Source organism: Lagopus leucura, unplaced genomic scaffold (assembly GCF_019238085.1).
Source record: "Lagopus leucura isolate 7727_CA_CO unplaced genomic scaffold, USGS_WTPT01 Super-Scaffold_100004, whole genome shotgun sequence".
In the NCBI taxonomy this organism is placed as follows: domain Eukaryota; kingdom Metazoa; phylum Chordata; class Aves; order Galliformes; family Phasianidae; genus Lagopus; species Lagopus leucura.
Genome location: NW_024962264.1, coordinates 45201323 through 45225495, shown reverse-complemented (window position 1 = coordinate 45225495; position 24173 = coordinate 45201323). Strand labels below are relative to the sequence as shown.

General features: G+C 38.4%; 1 protein-coding gene across 5 annotated transcripts in view; it reads left to right on the top strand.

The window, feature by feature from the left end:
- Window positions 1-904: 904 nt before the first annotated feature.
- Window positions 905-24173, top strand: part of FIP1L1 (factor interacting with PAPOLA and CPSF1) — a 37038-nt gene continuing 13769 nt past the window's right edge. For 2 of the 5 annotated variants that reach the window (XM_042870436.1, XM_042870434.1), the window contains exons 1-13: window positions 905-1021; window positions 1715-1754; window positions 4431-4488; window positions 6369-6472; window positions 8653-8714; window positions 9667-9777; window positions 10333-10463; window positions 10738-10806; window positions 12547-12656; window positions 18470-18563; window positions 19645-19798; window positions 23078-23104; window positions 23636-23690. In XM_042870436.1, coding sequence (XP_042726370.1) covers window positions 940-1021; window positions 1715-1754; window positions 4431-4488; window positions 6369-6472; window positions 8653-8714; window positions 9667-9777; window positions 10333-10463; window positions 10738-10806; window positions 12547-12656; window positions 18470-18563; window positions 19645-19798; window positions 23078-23104; window positions 23636-23690 — 1097 coding nt within the window. In that variant the 5' untranslated portion in view covers window positions 905-939. The remainder of the gene's footprint in view (window positions 1022-1714; window positions 1755-4430; window positions 4489-6368; window positions 6473-8652; window positions 8715-9666; window positions 9778-10332; window positions 10464-10737; window positions 10807-12546; window positions 12657-18469; window positions 18564-19644; window positions 19799-23077; window positions 23105-23635; window positions 23691-24173) is intronic. The other 3 variants (XM_042870435.1, XM_042870438.1, XM_042870437.1) reach the window with 3 other exon arrangements.

The following is a 24173-nucleotide window of genomic DNA, read 5'->3' as shown; positions in this document are numbered from 1 at the left end:
CACCCTCAGCTGTGACACAGTTGAACCCTCTCTTCTATTTTTCACAGGCTGTCCCGCTGTGAAAAGGACTTTTTTTTTCCCCAGTCTTCACAGCCATCTCAAGGTGGTGAATGCTCCGTGTGTGCACACAAGTGGTCAAAACTTGTTTTCACAGATGTCGGTACTTAAATTTTATAAGGAATCTTGCCGTCGTTAAGCAACATTCCCAGCTGAGAAGCAAGAACATCAATAAAAAAAGACTCACTGCTTCCCGCTGCTAAGCCTAAAGCACTGCCTCCAGCCGAGAGCCCCCGAGCCGAGCGCCGGGGCAGCGCACAGCACAGGCAGCGCTGCGTTTATCCTGCGGTTACGCTCCCCCTGGCAGCTGCCATCAGCCACCAGTAGAAGCGGGATGCGGGGCTGCACGGATGCTCGGCCAAGTCCTTCTGCCGACGTTCTCGAAGAAGACGGCACGCCGCGTGCCGGTGGAACAGCCGGGCATCCGGCGATGCGGAGGCGCACGGACACCGAGAAGCGAAGGGCAGCCCGGGGCACGGAGGGCGGCCGTCGGGCCGGCAGAGCCCAGGTGAGTTGGGGACCGGAGGGGAGCGGCCGGGCACGGTTTGGACCGCAGTCCCCGGCCTGGGTGCCGAGCCCGCCCCGTCCCGACCCCGCGCGGCCGGGCGCCGCTGGGCCGCCCCCCGCATGCCCGTGCCCAGGGCGCCGCGGGGCCGGGCCGGGCCCGCTTCCTGTGCGTGTCACTCACTCGGCGGGGGAGGGGAAGCGCCGAGCGGGCGGCGGCGGTTCCTCCGAGAGCGGGTCGGCGGGGCAGGGCCTGGCGGTGCTCGCGCTGCCCTTTGCCGCCCAGGGTACCCGCGGAGGCCCGGAGAGGTGGGGCCGCCGAGCCGGGAAGAGGCCGCAGAGCCCGGCCCGGGAGCCGGCGTCCCGCGGGAGGCGGCCATGTCTACCGGCGAGGTGGAGCGGCTGTCGGCGGACCTCGGCGGGGCCGCCGGCGACGAGGAGGAGGAGTGGCTCTACGGCGGTACGCGCACCCCAGACCCCCGGCCCCCCTCCCGCAGCCCGGCGCCGGCCCGGCTCTGCCCCGCTGCCTCGACGGGTCCCGGCGCGGTAGGCCGCGGCGTGCTCCGCCTCACCTCGCCGGGCCGCTGGGCGCGGCCCGCTTCCACCCTCCGTCCGTTTAAAGGGTCCTCGCGGCCCGCCACCCCCGCGGCCCTTCAGTCCCCTCCTCTGGGCCGGCCCTCCGCCGCCACGAGTCGCGCGGCCCCCTCCTCGTCGACGTTGTGGCGGCTCCGGGGCCGCCTCCCCCGGCGGATCCCGGCCCCGAGGCCTTCCGACCCCGCGTGCCGCAGGCTGGGCCGTGCTGGGCCTCGCCGCGTGCTTCCCGGCCCCTCGCACCCGGGGCCCGGCCTCCCCTCGCACAGCCCGGTGCCCCGGCGGGGCCCGGCGTCACGTGCTGAGCAGGCCCGAACTCTGTAACTTTGTTTGCAGCTTCAAGGACTTTGTGTTGGGACGCTCATAAAGCCCAGAAACTAAACCCTGACGCCGTGGTGGAGCTGTCAGTATGGAGCAGTGCAGGGCTCGGGGTTCTGTTCTGCTGCTTGCGTAATGTTGTGAAAAGGTTTTGGGTTGCAGGATGGCAAACTGCAGAGTTCTCTGGCAGCAGGTGTAATTTAGGAGGTTTATTCATGTCTGCTGTGCATCTCTTTTCCTGCAGATGAAAATGAAGCAGAGAGACCAGAAGAAGAAAAAACTAGGTGAGTCTGTTGGCTGCTGCGAGTCCTGCAGTGTGGCTATACATGAATTGTATCCATAGAATTTGTATTCCCAGCTGCTGCTCTGTAATACCTGAATGCTCACACTGGTGAGCGTTTGAAAATTCCCTGAGCATAGTCAGTGTTTCCCTGCTAGAATGACGTGGCATAGAATGCTTTACCTGGGAAACTGGGATGTTTGAATATGAAAGCTTCACTTGTGTGGATTTCCATATTCTTTGCAAAATGTTAGCAAATCTTTTCGTTTTGTTATCGTTGCACATTTCTAAATGATTCAGAATAAAATGCAACCAGTCTGCTCCAAAAAGGTTTCAGTGTAATGACAAACAGGAATACAAGGAAGCAGTGAGATTACCATCCAATTAGATGTGCCAGTTCTGTAACACGTTTTTTGATTGATAGGCAAGTCTTCAAAAGAAAGCTAGAGAAAAATTTGGAAGCCCACATGATTTATGAGGAATTGTGTGAGTGAAAGCACAGAGTTGTTCCCTTGAATTTGTCTAGGTTGGCAGCAGTTGGTAGCCCACTGAAGTGGAGTTAGTATTTCACACTGAATTTGTCCATTTCACAGTTGATAAACGATGGAAATTATTGATTGTCAAGTTAAAATTAGATAAATAAAGGGGAAGCTGGTACAAGATCATGTGCATTATTGTTTCCATAAATGCCTCCTGCAGGCTGCAGAGATTTTTCAGAATAGAGAACTGTTCAGTTTAGTAATCCTTGGTGGACTTTGTGTCCACAAGCTTGCTCAGTTGCTTGTTTTTGGGAAAATTTTGACAAGCACTTACCTTACAGCAGTAATGCCTTGCACTAACAGACTGTATGCTGTACAGTTTTGAAGCTGTTAGTAGATACAGTTGTTTGATCCCCATTGATTACTGTTGTATAAGAAATAAGAGTTGTTATCTGTTTGTTTACCTCCATTGTATTTGCCCTAGACCGTATCTATCCCAGAATTATTTATTTGCTTCTACTTGGAACCTATTCCATATCAATTGATTCTTTGCGTTTGGTTATCTTTTCTTTTTGGATTAGGGATTGTTGATTAAGAAAATTAATTTATGGCAAGCAAAATGATCTTCAGTGGTGTTTTATTCTAGATTCTGGTCAGTTGGGTCTTGTCTTGGCTGTTAAAGTTTTGGTCCCTCACCTTTCAGTTTTGGCATTCTTACCAGTGAGGTTTTATTCAGATTCTGTAGATGTTATATCATTTTACTGGGTCGTGAAGTTAAATGGTCAAGATTGAATCTCAGAGCCAGGCCTGCACTGTGTTGGGTTTTGGTGCAGGACTCACTGGTGGGTGTTTTGTGAACAGATGGTGAGATTGAAATTGTTCACTCCTTCTAGTTTCTATTCTGTAAAGTTAGACAGTTGTTTGCACCGTTGCAGAATCCAAAAAATATTTTTTCAGTTGTCAGTGGTTTACGGGCTGGTTTGGCCCGGTTCCGTGACGAGCGGGGCGGAGGGATCTGCAGATCCACGCCTCTGGAAAAAGGAAACGGGGGACCCCAAAAATAATTAAAAACAGCGGCAATGATCTGAGGAGAAACAAACTAATTTACTAAGTATATTATTGGAAGCAAGATAACACACTATAATACAGTATAATCGGAATTGAAGCTAATAAATCAAATATAATGAGAGAGAGAATGTCTGAAAGGTGGATAGGCTTCACCACAACGCTGAGGTGAGATGCGCAGTGCAGTTGAGCAGCAGGGAGACGGGAGCAGCGCCCACGACGAAGGGCAGGCGAGAAAGAGCACATCAGGTGACCTTGCCAGGAGTTAAACCTCCTCTCCCTGACTGCAAAGTCCCCTGGGGAATGTAGTTCTTCTCTTCTGGGCAGGTACCCAGGACTTGAGCATTGACAAAGTCCCAGTGCCCCACATGATGTTATGATGTGGAATACCGAAAGCCAAAAATCACAAAACCATGACATCAGTGAAATAGTATTGTTTCTAAATTGCTACCTGCCAACACTCCTGTTTGTGATGCAACATTTGAACAGGTAGCAGAACCGTTGAAATTAAAATACAGCTGTTAGAGTAGTAGGTAAGAGTATAGTGAGACAACTCATTTGCGTGAGTTTGAAGGTGCTGGTCATTCAGATGAATCTAAAGAGAAAACTGTAAACTTCTTACAGTTTTCACTCTACACCTATAATACGATTAATTCTTGGATTGTAGTGATCTGGTCACCTGGTTGGTTTCACAGTGTAGATGTGGGAATTTTCATTCAGCAGTACTTTACCTGTGGCTATTTAAATGCCACAATATCTTTGAAAAGTGTCAATCTGCAGTAAGGGGGAAAAAATGCGAAACTCTTATTCTCCCTTCACGTGTTATGAAATTTTTTACTTTGATTTCAAAAGAGGATACAGGTATAGTGAATGCCTTATTACTTCCAAGCGTTCTACAAACATCCAGTTAGTATGATTTCTGATATCTAGATACTATTCTGCTAAAATAAAGTTGTTTTCTTTGAGACTTTTTTTTTTTTCAAATTATTTTATTTCAAATTAATGTACAAGATAAGTCAAACTGTTTCTGCTCTCTGGAATGATATATCAGTGCTTTTTTTCAGCATTAGCTGGCGTGTGGGATAATAAGTGCCTAAATAACTAGTTTCATTTTTCCCTATTTGTTTTTGCTTAAGTGCTCCACCCCCACCTGGAAACGAAGAGGAGGCTGCAGAAAATGGCATTGTGAAAACGGTACTTTTAAATGTGCTTTTGAAATACTGCTTTAATTTGTTTTGGTTTATTGACTAATTGTAATTTATCAGAATGAACCGGGTTGGGAAAGACCATAATGATCATCTAGTTTAAATCCCCCTGCTATGTGCAGGGCTGCCAACCACCAGACCAGGCTGCCCAGAGCCACATCCAGCCTGGCCTTGAATGCCTCCAGGGATGGGGCATCCACAACCTCCTTGAGCAACCTGTTCCACTGTGTCATCACCCTCTGGGTGGAAAAACTTCCTCCTAATATCTAACCTGAACCTCCCCTGTCTCAGTTTAAAACCATTCCCCCTTGTTTTATCACTATCCACCCTTGTAAAGATCCGTTCCCCCTCCTGTTTATATGCTCTGTTCAAGTACTGAAAGGCCACAATGAGGTCTCCTAGAGCCTTCTCTTCTCCAAAGCTGAACAAGCCCAGTTCCTTCAACCTTTCTTTACAGGAGGGTGCTCCAGCCCTCTGATCATCTTAGTGTCCCTCCTCTGGACTCGCTTCAAGAGCTCCATGTCCTTACTGGGGGTCCCAGGCCTGGACACAGTACTCCAGATGGAGCCCCACAAGAGCTGAGTAGAGGGGGGCAATCACCACTCTCTCCCTGCTGGCCACCCCTTTTTTAATGCAGCCCAGAACACAGTTGGCCTTCTGGGCTGCAAGCACACACTGCTGGTTCATGTCCAGCTTCTTGTCCACCAGGACCCCCAAGTCCTTTTCTACCGGGCTGCTCTCAAGGAGATCTTCCCCCAGTTTGTATAAATACCTGGGATTAAAATCAAATGAGTTAGTCTGTCTTAGATTTTTGTCATTACTGTGATGAAGAAAAGGACCAAGAAATGAAGTTTACAGTTGCAATATTGATAAAAGGCCTCAGTTTACTGTGAATGGGAATGGCTTATGGCTTTTCTGTGAAGAAATTGGTGAACTTATTTCTCTTGACAGTGGGTCGTTGAAAGACTGTATTCTGTCATCAGCTGTCATTTGCAGAAGATCTATTTTGATTAAAACAATTGAGGGTCTTTCTGCCTTGATTTGACTCTTAGTTTTTAAGTACATTATGTTAATGTTGTAGAGCAAGAACGAACTGCACTTCAACTTCTTATCTTCCATGCAGCTGCTTGTTTTGGTCTAATTTATGTGCCAGGCAGGGTAGATAAGGACTGGAGCTAGACTGCACTTGAATAGCTGCAGGCTTGTTTTCGGTATGTTTAGCAGCTTGCTGTAGGATTCAGCAAGTATACAGAGAGGGATAGACTGGTTGATCACAAAAGTTTGGAAGAAGGTCTTCATTAAAGGATATTTAGAAAGCAGAGGAACAGCATGGATAATTGATGTGTAGAAGAGAGAAACAGTGCAGAAGTAAAGGTTCCATTTTCATGGTGATGATGGAAGATCACCTCCACTGGTGATCCTCTAGAGTGTTGTACATAGCCTGTGCTGCTCAGTGTGGTTATAAATTACCTGGAAAAGTGGTTAAGTTGTACAAGTTACAGAGTTATTCAATATATGACCATCTGCAGGGGACCGTGTGGTTGAAAAATGGTTGTTGAAATTCTGTGTATATGAGGTAGGGAGGGGGAAGAAAATACTAGATAGTGATAACTGTTTTATGCTTAATTAGGGAATGTCATGTTTCAGAAATAGAAGCTTGATACTGAAAATACTTCTCTATTTTGATCCAGGTATTTCCAATATTATTCCAAAATTGATAACATTGAAACTGAAGAACATAACTTCTCAGTTATCGCTACTCAGTTCTGACATCTGGGAAACAGAATTTTCTTTTGTTAAAGATTTCCAGGGTGGGTACTTCTGTTTGGATTATTTTTTCACTGTAGGTTGTGACCTTTTCTTTTGTAGAAGGTTACTGAGGCTGAGGATGACAGTGATAGTGATAGCGATGACGATGAAGATGATGTTCAAGTCACCATAGGAGATATTAAAACAGGAGCTCCACAGTTTAGGTAAGTTATTTGGAAATACTAACTGGGAGAAAGTTTCAAGATTATATTTAGTTATTAATTGAAGCTTTAATACCTGTCAGATTGTATGCATCGGTAGCCTCAATTTGTTTTTACTTCTTTAATAAAATGTTTGTAGTAATACAATGAATTTGAAAAAAAAAAAAAATGAAATCAATGAAATGTCACAAAGGAAAAGCCATTTTATGAGATTGTGTTTGGGGGTTTTTTTTTCAGATTTCAAGAAATAATTGCACTGAATGTTTATAAACTAAAGAGCTGTTCTGTGTTACGGAAGAGCTATATTACATAGTGTTTTCAGGCTCATATTTGTGACGTTTTTATTTTTGCTGTGAATGATGGAGTGGTAGGCACAGAGGACATTAGAAACATTTGTCCTGGGCCTTATTTCTCATGGAAACACTTCAAATAAGAACTCTGTAGTTTCAATTCCTACTGTTCCTTTCAAAAAATTTTAATGTATTTTAGGATGCAGCAGCCGATCTCTGGAGATGCTTTCTCATGATCGTGGGTTAGAGATTTGTACCATGCAATAACTTTTTTTTTTTTTGCAACTGCTGTTGCCTCATGTTCCTCTTTTTCTGCTCATAAGGGGTTTGAATGCTTTTGAGAAGTTTTAATTTTACCCAAAATAATGAAACGGTGTTTTTTGTTACATAGAGGTTTTCTGAGGGAAGTTCCACACTTTGTTTGTCTTGGCAATTCTAACATTCTTACACTCGTTAAAAGTTATTAGTTTGTCTTTTTTTTTTTTTTTTTTTTTAAAGTTAGGATTCCAATAGGTATGCAAGTAGGTCTGACTCATGTATTCTGTTATATCCTTAACTTTAGAATTCGTTCATTTTTTACACAAAATATTTTTAAACTTTCAGTAGTTTATATCCTAAAGTAACTATGCAAATCAAAGCAACGTCAAAAATAGCAATTCTTTCAGTACTTCATCTGTTTTCAATAAATTGCAGTATGTTTGTGGTATAGACAGTGACCTCAAATTTTGTGGCACTAAAGCAAACTAGGTTTATATTAGTGCATTTACTGATGCTCTTTCGATGAATGCAAAAATAATAAGCAAATGCTCCTAAATCTAATTTGAGTAGAAAGTTTTATATTTTTAAATAAATGTTCTGTGTAAAATCACTTCTGGACAAATTGAGTGGAAAGTTCATGGAAGGGCAATCTTCTAAACCAAGCTCAGCATTGTTGTTCGTTTTAACTTTATTATAGGAATTTCCTTCATACACTTAACCTTTTTTTCTTATAGTTGTCTATCACTGTTTTGAAGAGTGGAAAAAAAGAAAGATTTGAGAAAGTCATGCACAAATTATAGCATAGGAGATAAGCATAAATGCTCTTAGTCAGTTTTCTACTCTGCTGCATGAACTTGTATGAAGAAATGTCATGGAACCACTACTTGAAACTATACACTCTCTTCTACTTAATATGTTTATTGGTTGATACCACCTATGAGTATAAGCTGCTTTGCACACAAGTGGTAGTGAAAGCTAACTCTTAATATTCCAAATGAACAATATTGTAATTCATAAAGCTACTAGATCAATTCATTGTCTGAATGTCAGACTGCATTTTTATGATAAAGCTCTCAGGTATTTTAGAAAATGAAATAGCACGTATTTTTCTGTTGGTGACAAGGATAGCTAATTGCTAAAAGCACACTGAAACAGCCTGTCAGTCATTTCAAAGAAATGCTTGTATTTTCCATTTCTATACAGATTAAATGGAATAATAATAAAAGCAGCAAAAGGATGTCTAAATCCTCTCCTTTTATTTTGCTTTTGCCCTAATCCCCAGAGTGTCTTCTATATCCCTAAATGAATTTCGCTTTTCCTTTTTTCTCTCCTTCTGGTCCTGTTCATTTTTCTTTCTATCAAGGTGTTTAACCTTTCAACTCAGGAAGAGTGACTGGAACTTGCTTCACAACTGTTTATTAGTTGGAGGAGTTGCTACTGAGCATAGAAAGGTACTCTCTCTTGCTCCTAGGATGATCTCTCTATTTTTACAGTTGCCAGCTTGGAAAGCTAGAGATTCAGGATGGCGATTGAGCCTGGGTCCAGTCTGTTTCTGGATCTAGCTAACTGTTGTTTTGTGTTTTCTTCCGTTTTAGAGTTTTCTCTGTCTAACTCACTTTTGTTAATTTCTTTAAGTTATGGAGCAGCACCTGTGAACCTCAATATTAAGACAGGAGGACGTGTTTATGGATCTTCTGGTAAGAAAGTTTAGTCAGTAGTTTTATTGAAATTGCAGAGACTTTTGTAACAGTGCATAGCCTGTTTGTGTGTGCTTCTTTAGTCTGTATTTTCAGTCAGAGAGTTCTTGCAAAAACTTCCAGTCTAATGACAATTCATTAGAAAAATGTGGAATTACTAGTGTCTTAAATTGTGGTTGCATCTAGACCTTGGTCCATGGACGTGCCACTTTCTGTCTTGAGTAGCAATGTTTGTAGAGTGAGCAATTTTAATTCTTTTTTTAATATTTAGTTTTAATCAAGTGATCTTAAACAGGGCGTGTGCTGCCATCATTTAAGGTGTATGTAGTTATAGAAGATAATTCTGTTGTCTTTGTCTCCTGAAAATTTAATTTGGGTGTCATCAGTGATTAATGGCGTGTTATTAAGTTATCAAAATTGCCATATGGAAGAATGTCATGATGCTTTTTGTATTTCATTTCTAAATTGCCTAGTTTCAATAAGCTACTTGGAAAACGAATAACAAGGGGAGTTACAGATATTCCTGGTACTGTAAAACAAAGATTCATGAATTCATAAAGTTAAGTTATGGAATACATTTATAGAAGTATGCAAAAGTTGATTTAGAGGTTAGGAGTATCTGATCAGTTCTAATTGTGGGACTACAGTAAGTCTTTCTGTGCTTAAAATTCATTTTGAATGGGTTATTAATGAGTGGGTTGTTTGTATAGTCATCTGTTTCATTCATGTTTTCTTGTTGAAATATTTTTGTCCATATACCTTTACATGGAGAGTGATTTTGATGCACAAGGGACATTGGAGGTTCTAAAAGCATATCACTGTTTTGGATGGATTTTCCAAAAGTTCTTGATTGGAAAAGATCTGTTTTGGTTTTTTTTATCTTAAGTGTGTTACAACTATTAAAACTCTTCTTAGCAGAGAGAAAACGCTCAGTTTTTCTAACTTTTCTTAGCAGGTGTAAAAGTTAAAGGGGTGGATTTAGATGCACCAGGGAATATTAATGGTGTACCACTTCTGGAAGTAGATCTAGATTCTTTTGAAGATAAACCTTGGAGAAAACCAGGTAATGTTCTGTTTTATGTTAACTAATACGTAGGTATTTAGGAGGTTATTTTAATAGTAATTCCTATTTACTGCATGTAGACATTTTTCTACTCAAAAAAGTGGATAAATTACCTGTTGCCTTTCTGTTGTCTCACAAAGTGTGTGGTTGTGCCTTGTTTCTTAGTCTGCATCCCACACATGTAGCAGCAAAAAGGCACTGATATTTAAAAAGTAACAATTATTATAAAATAGCAATAATTATGACAATCTTAACATTTATCCTGTTACAAAAATACAGGGATTATAATGTGTTATTCTGCAGATAACCATTTGTTGATCCTTGAGGCAGGATAGTGGGCAAGATACTCTTTCTGTATCAGTGTTAACATTCTCATAATTTTAGCCATGCATGGTCTCTGTCTTTTCAGATGTAGGACTTTTTACATTTCAGTAGTGTGGCTTTGGATCAGTACCTAATCCATTCTGATGCTGTAAATAGAGATAAATGTTCAGTGAGGAAGAAGAAAAGGTAAATTTTGCACTGTCCTAAAAACTTATGCTTTTCTATTTATAGGGGCTGATCTATCTGATTATTTCAACTATGGGTTCAATGAAGATACATGGAAAGCATACTGTGAAAAACAGAAGAGGATACGAATGGGTCTTGAAATTTTACCAGTTACCTCAGCCACAAATAAAATTACGGTAATTAGTACAACTTTTGTGGTGTTCCATATGCTTTTCCCCCTGTAAAGCTGCTTGTTTGTCATAAGCTTGTTTTGCCCAGGCAGTGGATTTGTTGTTAAGTCTGCACCTAAGTCCTTAACCTAAAATGTTCTTGTGTTGCTCCTCTGGCAATTTGTGTGGGTAGTGTCACAGCTAGTTAGAGCCAGATTGCATCTGTACCGTCACTCAGAATGTGGCCCATGGGTTGAAAAGTTGCGTGGTATCTTAATGGGCAATGTGTTATTTAACTTAGGCTGAAGACAATGCTATGGAAGTAACATCAAGTGCAGAGATTCTCGATGGCAGATACCATCTTTTTAAGGTGAATTTTAGTAAACTTCTGTTGGTTGCTCTCATTTATGTTGAGTATTGCTACCCATGCCAACACAGACTGATAGAAGAACAACTGGAAAAGACTCAGCCATTATTTCAAACTCTCATCTTACATCAGTGACTTTCTGCATATGTCACAAAATGCTAATTAAAAAGCGTTGCTTTGTTTGTCATCCTTACAAGTATGTGAGTTAGTGGCCTGGTGTACTAACAAATTTCCATTTTTTTTCCTTATGCAATGATGTATTTTCAGTTGTAGTGCATTTGTTTATGCAGATTAAAGAATTTATACGGATGTGCTGAGAAGCTTTTGTAAATTATGGCTTTTGTGGTTTGTTTTTTTTTTTCCTGTAGCCTCCTTTTGTTTTTATTTTGTAGCACTTATCTGTAGCAACAGGTATTTTTGGTATTTTGGTTTTCCCTCGTAGGCTACATCAGATTTCCAGTCATTTTAACATTATCTTAGCAAGAACAGATCAGAAGCTCTTGGAGCTGCTTGCTTTCCTCATTTGTCTGAATAATAGTGCTATGGAATAGTGGAAATGCTGGACAGTGGAAGTTACAGTTTGCTGTTGTAGCTGATGACTGATAATGGTGTCAAATGCTTTTGAACTGTTGCCCTGAAAGAAGAGAGAAAAGTATTCCAAACCAAAACTCACCCTTTTCTATCTCTTTGGAGATTCTGGAAGACCAGTGATCAAACAACAAGCTGAGTTGTAAAAGTTGAAGAAAGAGTTTCTTGTAAATTTTGCAAGGAATATCCATAACAAAACTATTTAATAATTATAATTGTTTCAGCCCATCTGAAATATAAAATCTCACGTAGTTTCCCTGGTATGTTTGAATGAATCTTCTGTAACTGATAAGACAGTCTCCTACATTTCCAAATTACTTATTAATTATTAGAAGTCTTATGGATTTTTCAGTTAAGTACTTAAACACAACATACTCTGGTATTATAAGATTTTCATATTTGTAGATACTACAGTTAATTCTATTTTTAAGGAATCTTAAATACTTATGTGCATTTTTCTGGATGTGGAACACAGCTGTCTATGATCAAAAGTGAGGTTCTGCCAAAGCTTGGTATTTCACTTACATACAAAAGCTGTGACAACAGAGCCTATATCACATTATACCATGAGTAAACTAGCTAGATATCCATGTAGTAATTGGCATATATTGTTGTTGTTTTGTTTTGTTTTGTTTTTTGAAACTGTTACTTACCTACATCCCTGATATCTAAATATACAAGTTAAATAAGGGGATATTGCTTTTATGGTTAATTTTTTCTGTGTTGTTAAGACTGTTTCTTGTATTGTTGGGTGCTAAATGTGTAAGATATTTCTGTTATTATGATTTTTGTTTAAATAATTTTGTTTCTTTAAAAGTTCAGGTATTATTTTGTTTGTACAGGAAACTCTTCAAGAAAATCAGTTGAATCTATTGTTCATGTCCAAAGCAAATACTTTGAAAATAAATAATACCACTATTTTTTTCCTAATAAATGGTTCTCTGGCACTTTCCTTCTTACATATTTTAAATGATGTATCTTTACAGAATATAGAATTTCATTAGCTGTGCTGTGCTGGTCATTCTGTTTAAATCGGTTTAAAGTTGGACTTCATTTTTGTGTTGGTTATGTGCTGTGTTGTGACTGTTGAGGTTACTATGCTTCTGTGACTAACCTAATGATAAAACAAACTAATGATAAAATGTTATTTTGAAGGTACAGCAGGGCAGAACTGGAAATCTGGAGAAAGAGTTGGCAGTGCAGTCGACCAAAGCTGATTTCACATCTCCTCCTGCCTTATTCAAATCAGGAATTCCTACAAACAGGTCAGTTAAATGGTTGTAACTCAAGATCAGATAACTTTTTTGTACTGTTACTTCTCTATGTTTCAAGAGCACTTGTAGAGAAAAGCAGAATATTTTTCTGTAATAGGTTAAAGTGATAGGAAGAACGATGCTAATCACTTTTTGCTTTCAATCACCTTTATGCAAGAATTGCTGTAATGCTGTATTACCTTCTTGTTGCTTCAGAAAAGAGAAAGTAGAAGGTATGGGGAAAAATCAGCAGGACCAAGCAACAGAGGAAATATAAAAATCCAGATGTTGATGTACTGACACTACATTTTGTGTAGAATTAGATGAGCCAACAAAATGTCTGTAGGTAGTGTTTTTAGGTGAGTATTAGCTAACACACCTTTTCAGGTAACCAAAACTGAATTGGGCAACAATGACTTCAAAGTCTGAAAGGATTCCTGTAACTCAGTCTCCTTCCTGTGAGGTAGCTTTAGGCTCTTCATATTTGAATATTTTACTACTTTTCCTTTGAAATAATTTCCTTACTAAAGTTTCTTCTCCAGCCCCAGGCTTTAATAAGTTTTGTCCTCAGTTGAAAGCTGTGGCTGTTTGATACCCGGCACTTGGCTGAGAACGAATCCATGCTTATGCTTTAGTTGTGGACTGATCTCATATGGGAGTTTTGTTTTTGTGCAGATTTAAGTCATTGGCAAGGGAAGTAGAACAGTTTGTATGCAACAAACTTGTTAAGTTCAAGATTAGTATCTATTTACGTACTTTTAATAAGTGGCTCAAGAGGAGACAAAATTATTTTTTTTCAATTGTATCACTTGTGCGTTCCAGTTGTTAGACAATTTTGTATATGTTTAAGCTCAGTACTGTCACTATAGATTATTACAGTGGCAATACTGAATTCTTTACAGTTTTTTTTTAATATCTACTCGTTTGGATACATTGGCTTAAAATATATTCCTGCGTAGAGAAAGTACTTCTACCATCTGGTTGGAAGAGATTTTGAAAGAACACGAGCTGCTCAGAAGTCTAAAACTAGCTCTGCCTTGAGTATGTCTTGACTATGTGATTTATATACTTCAGCAAATTCTCCACAATACAGTTACTATTCTCTATAAAAATTGTGTTACTGGTTTCTTTACAGCTAGGTGGAGTTTTATGGAATTGGATTATTTTTTTTTTCTTCAATGAAGAGTTTATTTTTGGTAGGTAGAATATTTTCAACAGTTCAGCTCTGTGGTAATTTAAAATAACTGCCTTTATGCCAGAAGGCATTTGCAATAGCAAATTGTTACGAAATTGTTCGAAGCATTTCTCATGTAGCAGTAAAATGTCTTTTGGCTTCGCATTAGTTGATGTATTTGGTGAAAGAGGGAAAACTGGTGCAACTGGATACAGTCACATTGGTGTAGGAATTGGTAAGGAGCTGGAAACTAGAGGAGGAATACAAAGAGCTGATTAGAGACACAGAAAGAGACAATTTATCTCGCCAGAAAGAATGCCTCTCCTCAGTCAGAGACAAGCACTGCCTCCAGAAATGTCAGTTCAGGCATCAGAAAGTGTCAGGAATAAAACAGGAGAGTCAAGTCACCCAAATTCAAGTAAGGAAAAAATGGATCGAGGCATGATCCTTACTTAGCATTTTAATTCCCTATTTACTAGTCAGGGCTGTAGCATCATTGCTTCATGGATAATTTTTTGCATAGATATTGCAGCACATACTTCCCTTCAGTGGGAAATCAGAGGACAAATAGAAGGCTATACTTTTTTGTTTGTTTTTGAGTGTGGTAGATGTGATAGTGGTTTAAATTGAGCTCCCACCCCCCAAAAAAATTCTCCAAGGTCAACCAGGAGTATTAGTCATGACCAGTACAGAAGCTGCAATTTGCAAAATTGTATCAGCTGCCCATCAGTTAATAAAAAGTAGTTCTTCACTGAAATAGCATTCTAAATATTTCAAAGAAAAATTAAGTGTTTTTGCGTGTGTGAACATTGGAGGTTTCCTTGAATTTATAAGTAGTCACTCGCCATCTTAATCTGAGCTATTAGCTTTTTAGAATTAAACCTAAATCTCTTGTCATGATTCATTGGTATTTGGAGCTGTTGAGTAGGTTAAGGTATCATGTAACCCTGAAGAAGGACTTAGAACATAATGGAAGTGGTTTAGTAAATGCACATCATATGTATGTGAAAGTGTGGTATAGAATAGAATGTTCACTTTAAGTAGCTAATTAAGATTCATTTTATGTGTGGTCACAGTCAAGGTTCAAAACTGAAGGAATCTCTTCCAAATGTGAAGTTTTCTACATCATGGAGAGAATTTGACACATTTCAGAACTGTCCTAACCATTCTGTACCATTTTGTAGCAGTCCTTTTCCTTACATCATTTTTCAAGGTTTGCAAGATAGTATTTCTTTAGTAGCAGAAGAAAATGTAGAAGTTTAATTAAAAGAAAATTTATTTGGATGTGAATACCAGTGTTTTATCAACCCAGTAATACTTAGAATAGCTCTCTATCACCTAACTGTTCTATCAGAAACTCTCATTTATTTTACTTCCCTTTATGCTTTTTTTTTTTTTCTTTTTTTTTGTTATTGTAAAGAGTACTTTACATGCAGTTGGATTTTACTTCAAGAAAAATTAGCCTGTTGATATGATGGGCTATTCCTCAGCGTTCTGTGTGCTTGGGCCTTTCTCCACATAGACTTTTTATATAAAATGGATTTGTGATGTCCTTACTTTGAAAAAATATGAGTTTCTTTTGTTTTGTGAGCTGTCTTTACATGACTAAATGATGAAAAATTTCTGAGTTATTTTTAAGGAATGACCTGTATATAAAATCAAAATCTTACCTTTTCTATTAAATCTGTTGCATCTTAATTATATCCATCAGCAGTAAGTGAGCTCAGAAAAAATTGAGAATATCCTCAAGCAGAGGAAGATGATAAAAAGCATGAATAGGATAAAAAGGAACACAAGAACATGCTAAATACAGATTTGTGAAGTGTAGTATAAATCTTAATTCTGCAGTCTAGTGAATAAAAGTGGCATGCAGTAGTTTGACCACTTCTGAATTCTGAAAAGTAATAATTCAAAAACCAGTTCACTGTGTATGTTATATGTGATGGAGATGAGAAGTGATTTCTGAAATTATGTGTTTTTAAAGTTTTGTCCTTTTCCTATTTCTTTTTGCTGGTAAAACCTCTGCTTGCCATCTGAGGTTGAGATGGCTTTATGAATTAAGTCTCTATGGAGGGAATTATTCATATATGAATAGCTCGTAAATAACTGTTTGCAAATTAGAGTGAAATCACTCACTGAGTGGCTGGAATGTTCCTTTTAAGCTGTACTTTGTGTGAACTCTGCTGTATGCTTCCCACACGTGTGGATTGCCTTTTCATGTTTGGGTGTATTCACTGGAATTGCATCTGTATCCCAGGTGCCCTGATTGTATAAGGGGGAAAAAGGGAGAACCAAGTCCATTCTTTCTTTGCATGCAACACTGAGCAAGAAACTGCTTAACTTCTTATCATTAAGCCAGATAATGATTGGTTTGAAATTTTCTGCATGTACCAGCTTCAAATTTGCCCCTCTTAAAAAGCCCCTCAACATTTACATGCTGGACATGTCAGATGGTTCTCTTACTTCAGTGAAGAAGTTGTTTTTGATATAGGTGTCATCTGCTGCTCCATTTGCAAATGAATACATACCTTCTTTCAAAGGATCTCAAGCTTTACTATCGAAATAGCATTGCAGTATTGGAAATAGATAATTTGTCAACTTCAAATTAAGAGTACAACTTATCCCTCATTAAAGAAGTAATATCTTTTGGCTGTTGCAAAGAACCATTGGTATCATAATACATATACATATAATAAAAATTGTTAAACACCAATGAGATCAAGTAGAGTGTAGGCATACACATCAGACTCTAAAAAAATTAATCAAAAGCCTTGCTCATTTCATTAACTAATGTCCAGCAACCAACTGATGATAGTCTAGATTTGCTTCCTTTGATATCATGGTGTTGTACTTGGACTGCTTCTCAAGCAAAAATTAATACTGTAGTATTGGTGTTGGTGCACATAGTACATAATGCCCAATACTCTTGAGTGAGTGTCCTATGTGTGTGTTTTCAGCCTTGATTCCAAGGGTTGCTGACCATGTGCAAATAATGCAAGACAGGAACAGCCTTCATTTTGAGTATATTGCTTCCAAATGGAAGCTCGTAGAATACAGTGGGCCAAGCAGTGGGTCCCCTGAGAGGAGACTTCTTGCTTTAGAAGAGAGTCATCTAGTATACAAAAGGGCCTAAAACTACAGAAAATCGAAGTTTTCATGGGTAAGATTTTAGATAATTCGAGAAGGTATCAGTCATGGAGGAGTCATAGAACTCTGAGAGCAAATGAGCTGCTATTGTGAAGACTGAAACCAAGTCATGTTCTACAAAATTTCACTTGTAAATGAAATTACAATTCTTTTGTCTTGTAATAAAACCTGATTGGTTTAGCAATTGTTTTATAGCATCCATGTTTGCCATTTAGTTATTAATAGCAAAATATAAACCAAATGTAGTACAGCTTTGCTGGAATGCTATGCAGGAGTGATGAGGCGGATTGGGAAAGCAGGTGTTGATTATTGCAATATTTAGGCTGAAAAAAAAATACTTTTTTTTTTTTTTTTTTGAGTGGGATGTTATAATTGGAAAACTTCTCATTTATGTTGTCCTTTGGGGGCTGTGCCTTTTTCATCAATATGGGTGGTTCCAAGTTAATTTAGTTTCTATTAGGGAAAATTGTTAATCTGTAAGGAATCGTAGGAGAAAAAGAGTAGGAGGGGGAAAAGGGTTGGGAAAATCAACCCTAGTAATCTGTGCAGATATTAATGGACTCTAATTACCTGTTAACAGTTGGGAAAGAGTTCATGGAATTAATTGTTGCTACTTCACAAAATGTCAGTTGAACTTCCAGTGTCAGCTGAAATAAGCAAATACAATAGTAGTTATCTTCATCAGTAGGTGTCAAAATGAGAAGAGTAATGCTAACGTTTCATAAAGCCATGGTGCTCTGGGATCTGTATACTATCAGTGATTCTGTTGGTCATGTCAGAAGGGTTACAGTAGAAAAGTGCAAAAAGGAGAACCAAATAATGGAAGTTCCTCACTTTTGGATGAGGAGAGGGAGGATTAGTTCAGCCTGGGGAAGAGATGTAACAGAAGTACCAGGAATACTATGATGCCAGGCAATAGAATTTTTTTTTAATTATTTAATTTTTTTGACACAAGGTCTGTAGGGCATTAAATACAATTGTCAGGCTGAAAAAGGTATGATCCCAAGGTTAAAATTACAAGGGGGTTCGGAAGAGATTGTGCAAATGCATGTTTATCAGGGGATATGAAACAGAGTGGTCAAATTATATGGATAGTCTGGATTTTTGACTGGCAGAAAACCAGGAAGGAAAGAATGTATGTTGATGCCACTTCTCCTTTCTTTCTCCAAAAATCCATTGCTAACCACTTCTAAAGTAGATGTTCTTAGTCTGCTTCCCATCTGAGTAAGGGAGACATTAAGGTACGTCTTCTGCTGCCTGCTTCTTTAAGGTGAACACAGTGTTTAGCTATGCAGCTGTTTTTGGACTGCTTGGGAGAGACATTTTGCATTTGGAAAACTGAAAAGTATGAATGACTGGTCTAACGTACCTTTGAGTGTGAAGCAAGATTTATTTTAAGAATAAATTTCAAAATACTTTGTTTTTGGTATAGAGACTGTATATTCTGAGATGAGAGGGATGACGAGTGATTTTGTTCAGTATTCTGATTTGTCCTGTGTTGCAGGCGATTATCTGGCGCAATCGATGTGATTGGACAGACCATCACTATCAGCAGGGTAGAAGGACGACGACGTGCTAATGAAAACAGCAACATACAGGTTTTATACTGCAGATTTATACTATCTTCAATTAAAAAACATTTTTGCTTTCTCCTTGGCTTCTGATTAAAATACTCCAATTTGTATGAATGAGAAACAGAAGAGCACTTTTATTTTCAAGAAGAAAGTTGTGGCAATTGAAATGTACTGATATGGATTATTTGATACATATAAAAAGATAAAATGTTTAGTGTTTTGGAAGTTATGCTTCCTAAAAGGATATGAGAATATTGTAGACCTACAGTTCAAGAGACTGGATGGTCTATAGTAGGTTTTTTTACTATGTGACAAGGACAAATACTTCAACTATGTATTCCTTTCCTATTCCGGCCAGACTTATGCTGCAAGTGAAATCTTCTTCACACATAGTTTAAGACATAGTGTTCTAAAACATGTTGTTAAGGAGAAATTAGTTGATTGTACTTAATAAATAAATAAATAAATAAATAAATAAATAAATAAGGCAGTACTATTTTACCATAAGTTATATTTGTTGTCTTTATGATTTTAGGCTTTATGGGCTTGGGTTATCTTGAGGCAATGAGTGAATGCATTAAGGTTGAACCCTCAATATCCTCTCCTGACTAAACTGTGTAGAAGAATCAAGTTTGCTTTGCTAGCTGCATTCCATCCCAGCTTGTTTGATTTTGAATAATGAAAATGGCTTGTGGTACTTAGGTTGAAAACACTTCATTGTGTTTTTCAACTGAACTTCTCACAGTGTTTAAGTAATTTAAAATCTTGGGTTTGTTTTTGTTTTTTTTTTCATTCTTTAAATGTTGATCGTTTTTTTTAAAGAAGTATTTCCCTTTAAATATAAAAGAAGGATGATGTTAGGGCCATATTCAGATGGCCTATATTCTCTCTAAAATCCAGTGTTTATTGTTCCCTGTTGGCCTTTCTTCTCAGAGGTACTCGGCAAGTATGGGACACTGAACATAGGGATTGGAGTAGAACTTAAACTATCTGAATATGGCTTTTTAGGTGCATAATGCTTCCCTGATAGAGTAACTGGAAAAAAAGAAAACTATCTTCTACGCTTTTTACGTAGCAATTGTAACTGCAGTTTGATATTTTACAGGTTCTTTCAGAACGATCTAATCCTGAAGTAGACAATTTTACCAAGCCACCTCCATTTTTCCCTCCAGGAGCTCCACCTACTCACCTTCCACCACCTCCTTTCCTCCCACCCCCTCCAACTGTTAGTACTGCTCCGCCTCTGATTCCTCCTCCAGGTAAATATTCAGTCCCACACAGACTTTGGAAAATAAGAGGCTGATGATAATGAATTAAAAACAGCACATTCCATGCTGATTTAAATGTACATGCAGAAATTCAGAATTTTGTGTTCTACTCTTTCCTTAGATATGTCTGCAAGATATAAGGTGGTTTATTCTTTCGGTTACAGTTCTAGTTTAGTACTTGATATCTTTATCCAACTTTTTGCATAGGTGTGCTGTGCTATTCTTATGAAACTCCTCACCTGTCCAGCTTTTTAAAGGTGAAAGAAATGCATGCATGCTACAAATCTAGCAACCAGGTTTGGCTTTTGTCTTCTGGTTTAAGGACAGGTTTATGACAAACACTTGTTCAGAAAGTCTCTTTCAACAGCCTTCCAGTGGATTCGAAAATAACAATTAAGATCTGTGGGCTTGGTTTCTTCAGGCCTCTATTTTAATTGTGCTGTTGCCAGCTCTTTATCTTCAAAGTTATTCCTAAAATAGAATCTGCCATCCCTCCTAGGTTCAGTGAAGGGAGAGGGAAAAAAAACGCACTCTTACCCAATATTAAACTGAGACTACTTGCCAGAAATTTAAGTATTCCAAATATAAAACATCCTCTAAAAGCTCCTTTGAAAAAGGATCCTGCTTTGAAGTTTGGTCTCTTGTTCTGAATTCATTCACTGTTGCGATTCACATCTTTTTTGAGAAAGGAGTTCTGGAATTCTAATTGCCAAACACAGAAGATTCTCAAATTCTCTTAAGAGACCACTGTCTGTAGCAAAAAGATGGGTTTTTTGTTGTTTTCTTGGTTTACTGCTGTGTTGGATTAATTTAAATCTAAAGAAGAAAGTGGATGCTTCTGTTGAACAGAATTTAATGGGTCAAAATGTTGTTTTATGTGCTGTAGTTTAAGAATGTAATTAAAGTACAGTCTGTATTTGTGGGATTAGAAGGAGAGCTACTCAGGTATGAAAATTATGCTGCATAATTTTGGGAAGTTTGACTACTTTGATTTATACCAGGGCTTCCCTAGTAACTGTATGTTTTTTTCATTTGAATAAGAAAATCTGTCTTAGTTTAGTGTGGTGAAAGAAGTTTTTATTCCAGGTCAGGCTATATTGCAGCGTACTGGGCTACTACATGGGTTAGCTAACTTGGAGTATGGTGTCAAGCATTGCCATACTTGATACTTTGCTCTACATCATAGAGCGTGTGGCATTGCTTTCCTTCAGCAAAACCTACTTGATGTTCTGCAACCATTTACTAGCCTTGAGTTAGTAGGTTTGTGTAGTGTCCTGAAAGCAATTCTGAGTACATTAAGTAAAATTCTGTATTGATGCTACTTGGATTGCTTTTGACACAAACAGGAATATGTAGGTTTCAGCCGGGTGTATCTTTGTGATGCTGCTGTGCAGTTTATCTTAGGGACGTGATCCATGCTGAATCTGCTTCTTGGGCTGATACTCAGGTTTAGTCTCTGTGCTGGCTCAGTATTGCAGTCTTTTTTTTCCTCATTTCTCAAAATAAATAGTTGTCTGATGCTTCAGGTAAGTTTTCATACCTCAAGCATGTTTTCACTGCTTTAATAGAAGGAGTGAAGTGTTAGAGATTGCTAATTTTCCCTTACTTGAAGTTCATGATTTTTTTGTTTTGTTTTGTTTCTGTAATTGCCTGATTCATGTGTTGAAATGCATGTAAATGGAACATACTTCAAACTGCCAGTAACATATTCAAATATCTTCTAAATTCACATTTAAAAAGCAGTTCTGGAAGATGGTCTGGGGTGTTGTGAAAAAAATCATATGCCTAAATTGAAGTTATTATTTTAATGTTCGAACAAAAATTGTAAAGATTTTCATGGCTGATTTTAAAACTTACAGAGGATTTTCTGTAATATTCCCTCCTGTATCAATGATCTCATCAGCAAAAAGCTGTACCTCTTGTTTAGGCTGTTGCTGATGTTGCCTTAAGACAAAACAGAAGTTTAGTTAAACAAAATCTTCCACATTACTGTGTATGGTAGGAGATACATTTTTCGTGGATTCTCAAATGATTGTATTTAAGCTGACTGCCTAATAGTTAAACACTTATATCTGCATATTTATGCCAGGAAAAAGTATCTTGGCTTTAAGATGTGGTTGTTTTCTTTAAGTCATTTTAGTTTCCTCAGAGAAGTTGGAATTGTGCTCTCATTGAAAGGCTGATTTTTGGGCATCTGAGCACGAGCACCTTGGTTTTAATACTAATTGATTTTATAACCTGCTAAATGTTTTTGTTGTTCAGGAGTGGTAAGGCCTTCATAACTTCAGTTTTTGAGGGAAAATAAATTGCAAGGTTAATAAGCACAGTGGTCAAAGGTGTAAAATGTATGAGAAGTTAAGCAAATGAGGGGGCTTTGTGTGTTGTGATCACAAATGTGGTCCAGCGCCCCTTGGAAGTGTTCTGATTGGTTCCTGTACATTTCAGTTCAGAACCCACTTACACAGAAGTCTGATACAGTAATTTTATCTCTGGGATGTTTTATGGAGTTTGAGGAGTGTTGCCATAGTGAACTAAAACTGGCACTGCCCTAGTTAAACTACTGCTGCCTTTAGAGTGAAGTTTCTTTTCGGCATATACCTACAAAACAAGCAAGCAAGAAAACCAGCAGAGTTGCAACACTTTTTGGATGTGTTTGTATCAAAGGATTCTCACTTCCCAGATGTTTTTAAGAAAATAGATTACTAAGCATTTTTTTCCCCTTCAAGTAGCATCTGAATGATGAATTGCAGAGTGGCATAGCATTGACTGAAAAGTCGGTAATTCTTCTTGTTGCCAGAATATTTTGTCCATGTTGACATAGTATTTCCCATGCTAAGCCTTTAAGGGTCAGGGGCCAATTGCATTTCCTTTCATCTAGTTATGGAATATAAATCAAAGCAAATAAGTTCTGTAGGACGTTACTTTCCTTCTGGATACTTAACATTTTAAGGTTATGAATTGATTTCTAATCTTGAGACAGATTCATTCTACACTATTTTTGCTTCTAATTAAATAAGATTCTGAAGAGTAGGAATTTAAGTAAGAAGCCAGATTGAATTGTGCATGGCTTGCATAAAAGCTTAACGGTAGGTGTTAATATCAGATCTTAATCTGGAAACATAGAAAATAAGTTACTCCTCTTGATAATGCGTGTTGTGATAGCTCGGTCTGATCTTAGATGTATAGATAACCACCCATTCAGTCTGATTTTAGGTCTGCAAGTGATAAGCACTGTTACTGTAACTGATACTTTATTTGTTATCATTTTAGGTATACCAATAACAGTACCACCACCAGGTAAAGTTGCTTACATTTTTTTTTTCCACGTTTGATTACAAAGTAAACACTTAATGATGTACAGTTTATTGAGTTCTTTTTAGTCAAATACAGAGGGAAAGTTGAGAAATACTAAGCTATGTGCATAGATGTAGACTTAGTCCACAAAGGCAGAAAACTATGAAAAAGCTCTTGCCTACCTCGTTTCTTAGAAGTTGTTTTCTTCCTCCTTCACTTTCCATTCTGTTTTTCTATTACACAGAAAACAAGTGTCATTGTTGTTTATAAAGCATTGGTTGTTACTCAAGAATTTTCTTATGCTTCTAAATTCTGTGTTTTTTAAGATTAATACACTGTTTGATTTAAAGTACTGATATTTAGCACCTTGCCTTTGTTAATCTGGAAAGCAGTTCTCAATTTTACCAGATAAACTTGTTTACAGTTACTGAAAAACAGTTTGTTGCACTGTGCTCTCTGAAATGCCTAACTCAGTTCTCTTGTGTTCTTCTCCTTTCCATCTCCCCCTGCCCCTCCTCCAATAAATTATTACAGGCTTTCCACCACCTCCTGGCGGTCCTCCACCTTCCCTCATACCCACCATAGAAAGGTGATTATCTGCTGGAAATCCTATAAAGTGATGTATCAGTGTTTTGTAACTAATAAATCAGATGTTAGTGACGACTCTTAGAGTACTCAGTGAGTTTTATCTAACAGTGAAAAGCCAGTTTCCAATTTTTACAGTATATTTCCAGAAATGTTACTAGTCTCACGTCTTTCACACTTAATATTCTTTTGAGAAGGTTACATGACCACTTAGCTAGTTTTGTTATGATACTGTATCAATGTCAAGACTTAAGACGAAAGTTAAGGCAACAGTTGTTAGAGTATTCTTTGGCAATCTGAAGGCTGAGTTGGGTTATCCTCGTAGTTCGCCTCATATGCACTGTATCCCCTAAACACAATTAAACAATTTGGCCCTTGTAAGCTACAGGAAATACAGGAGTTTGTCAGAATCCAAATTTGAATTTATACTATTTATACTGTTTGTAAATGCCCAGATTTGATAGGCTTAGTGGTATTTTTATATATA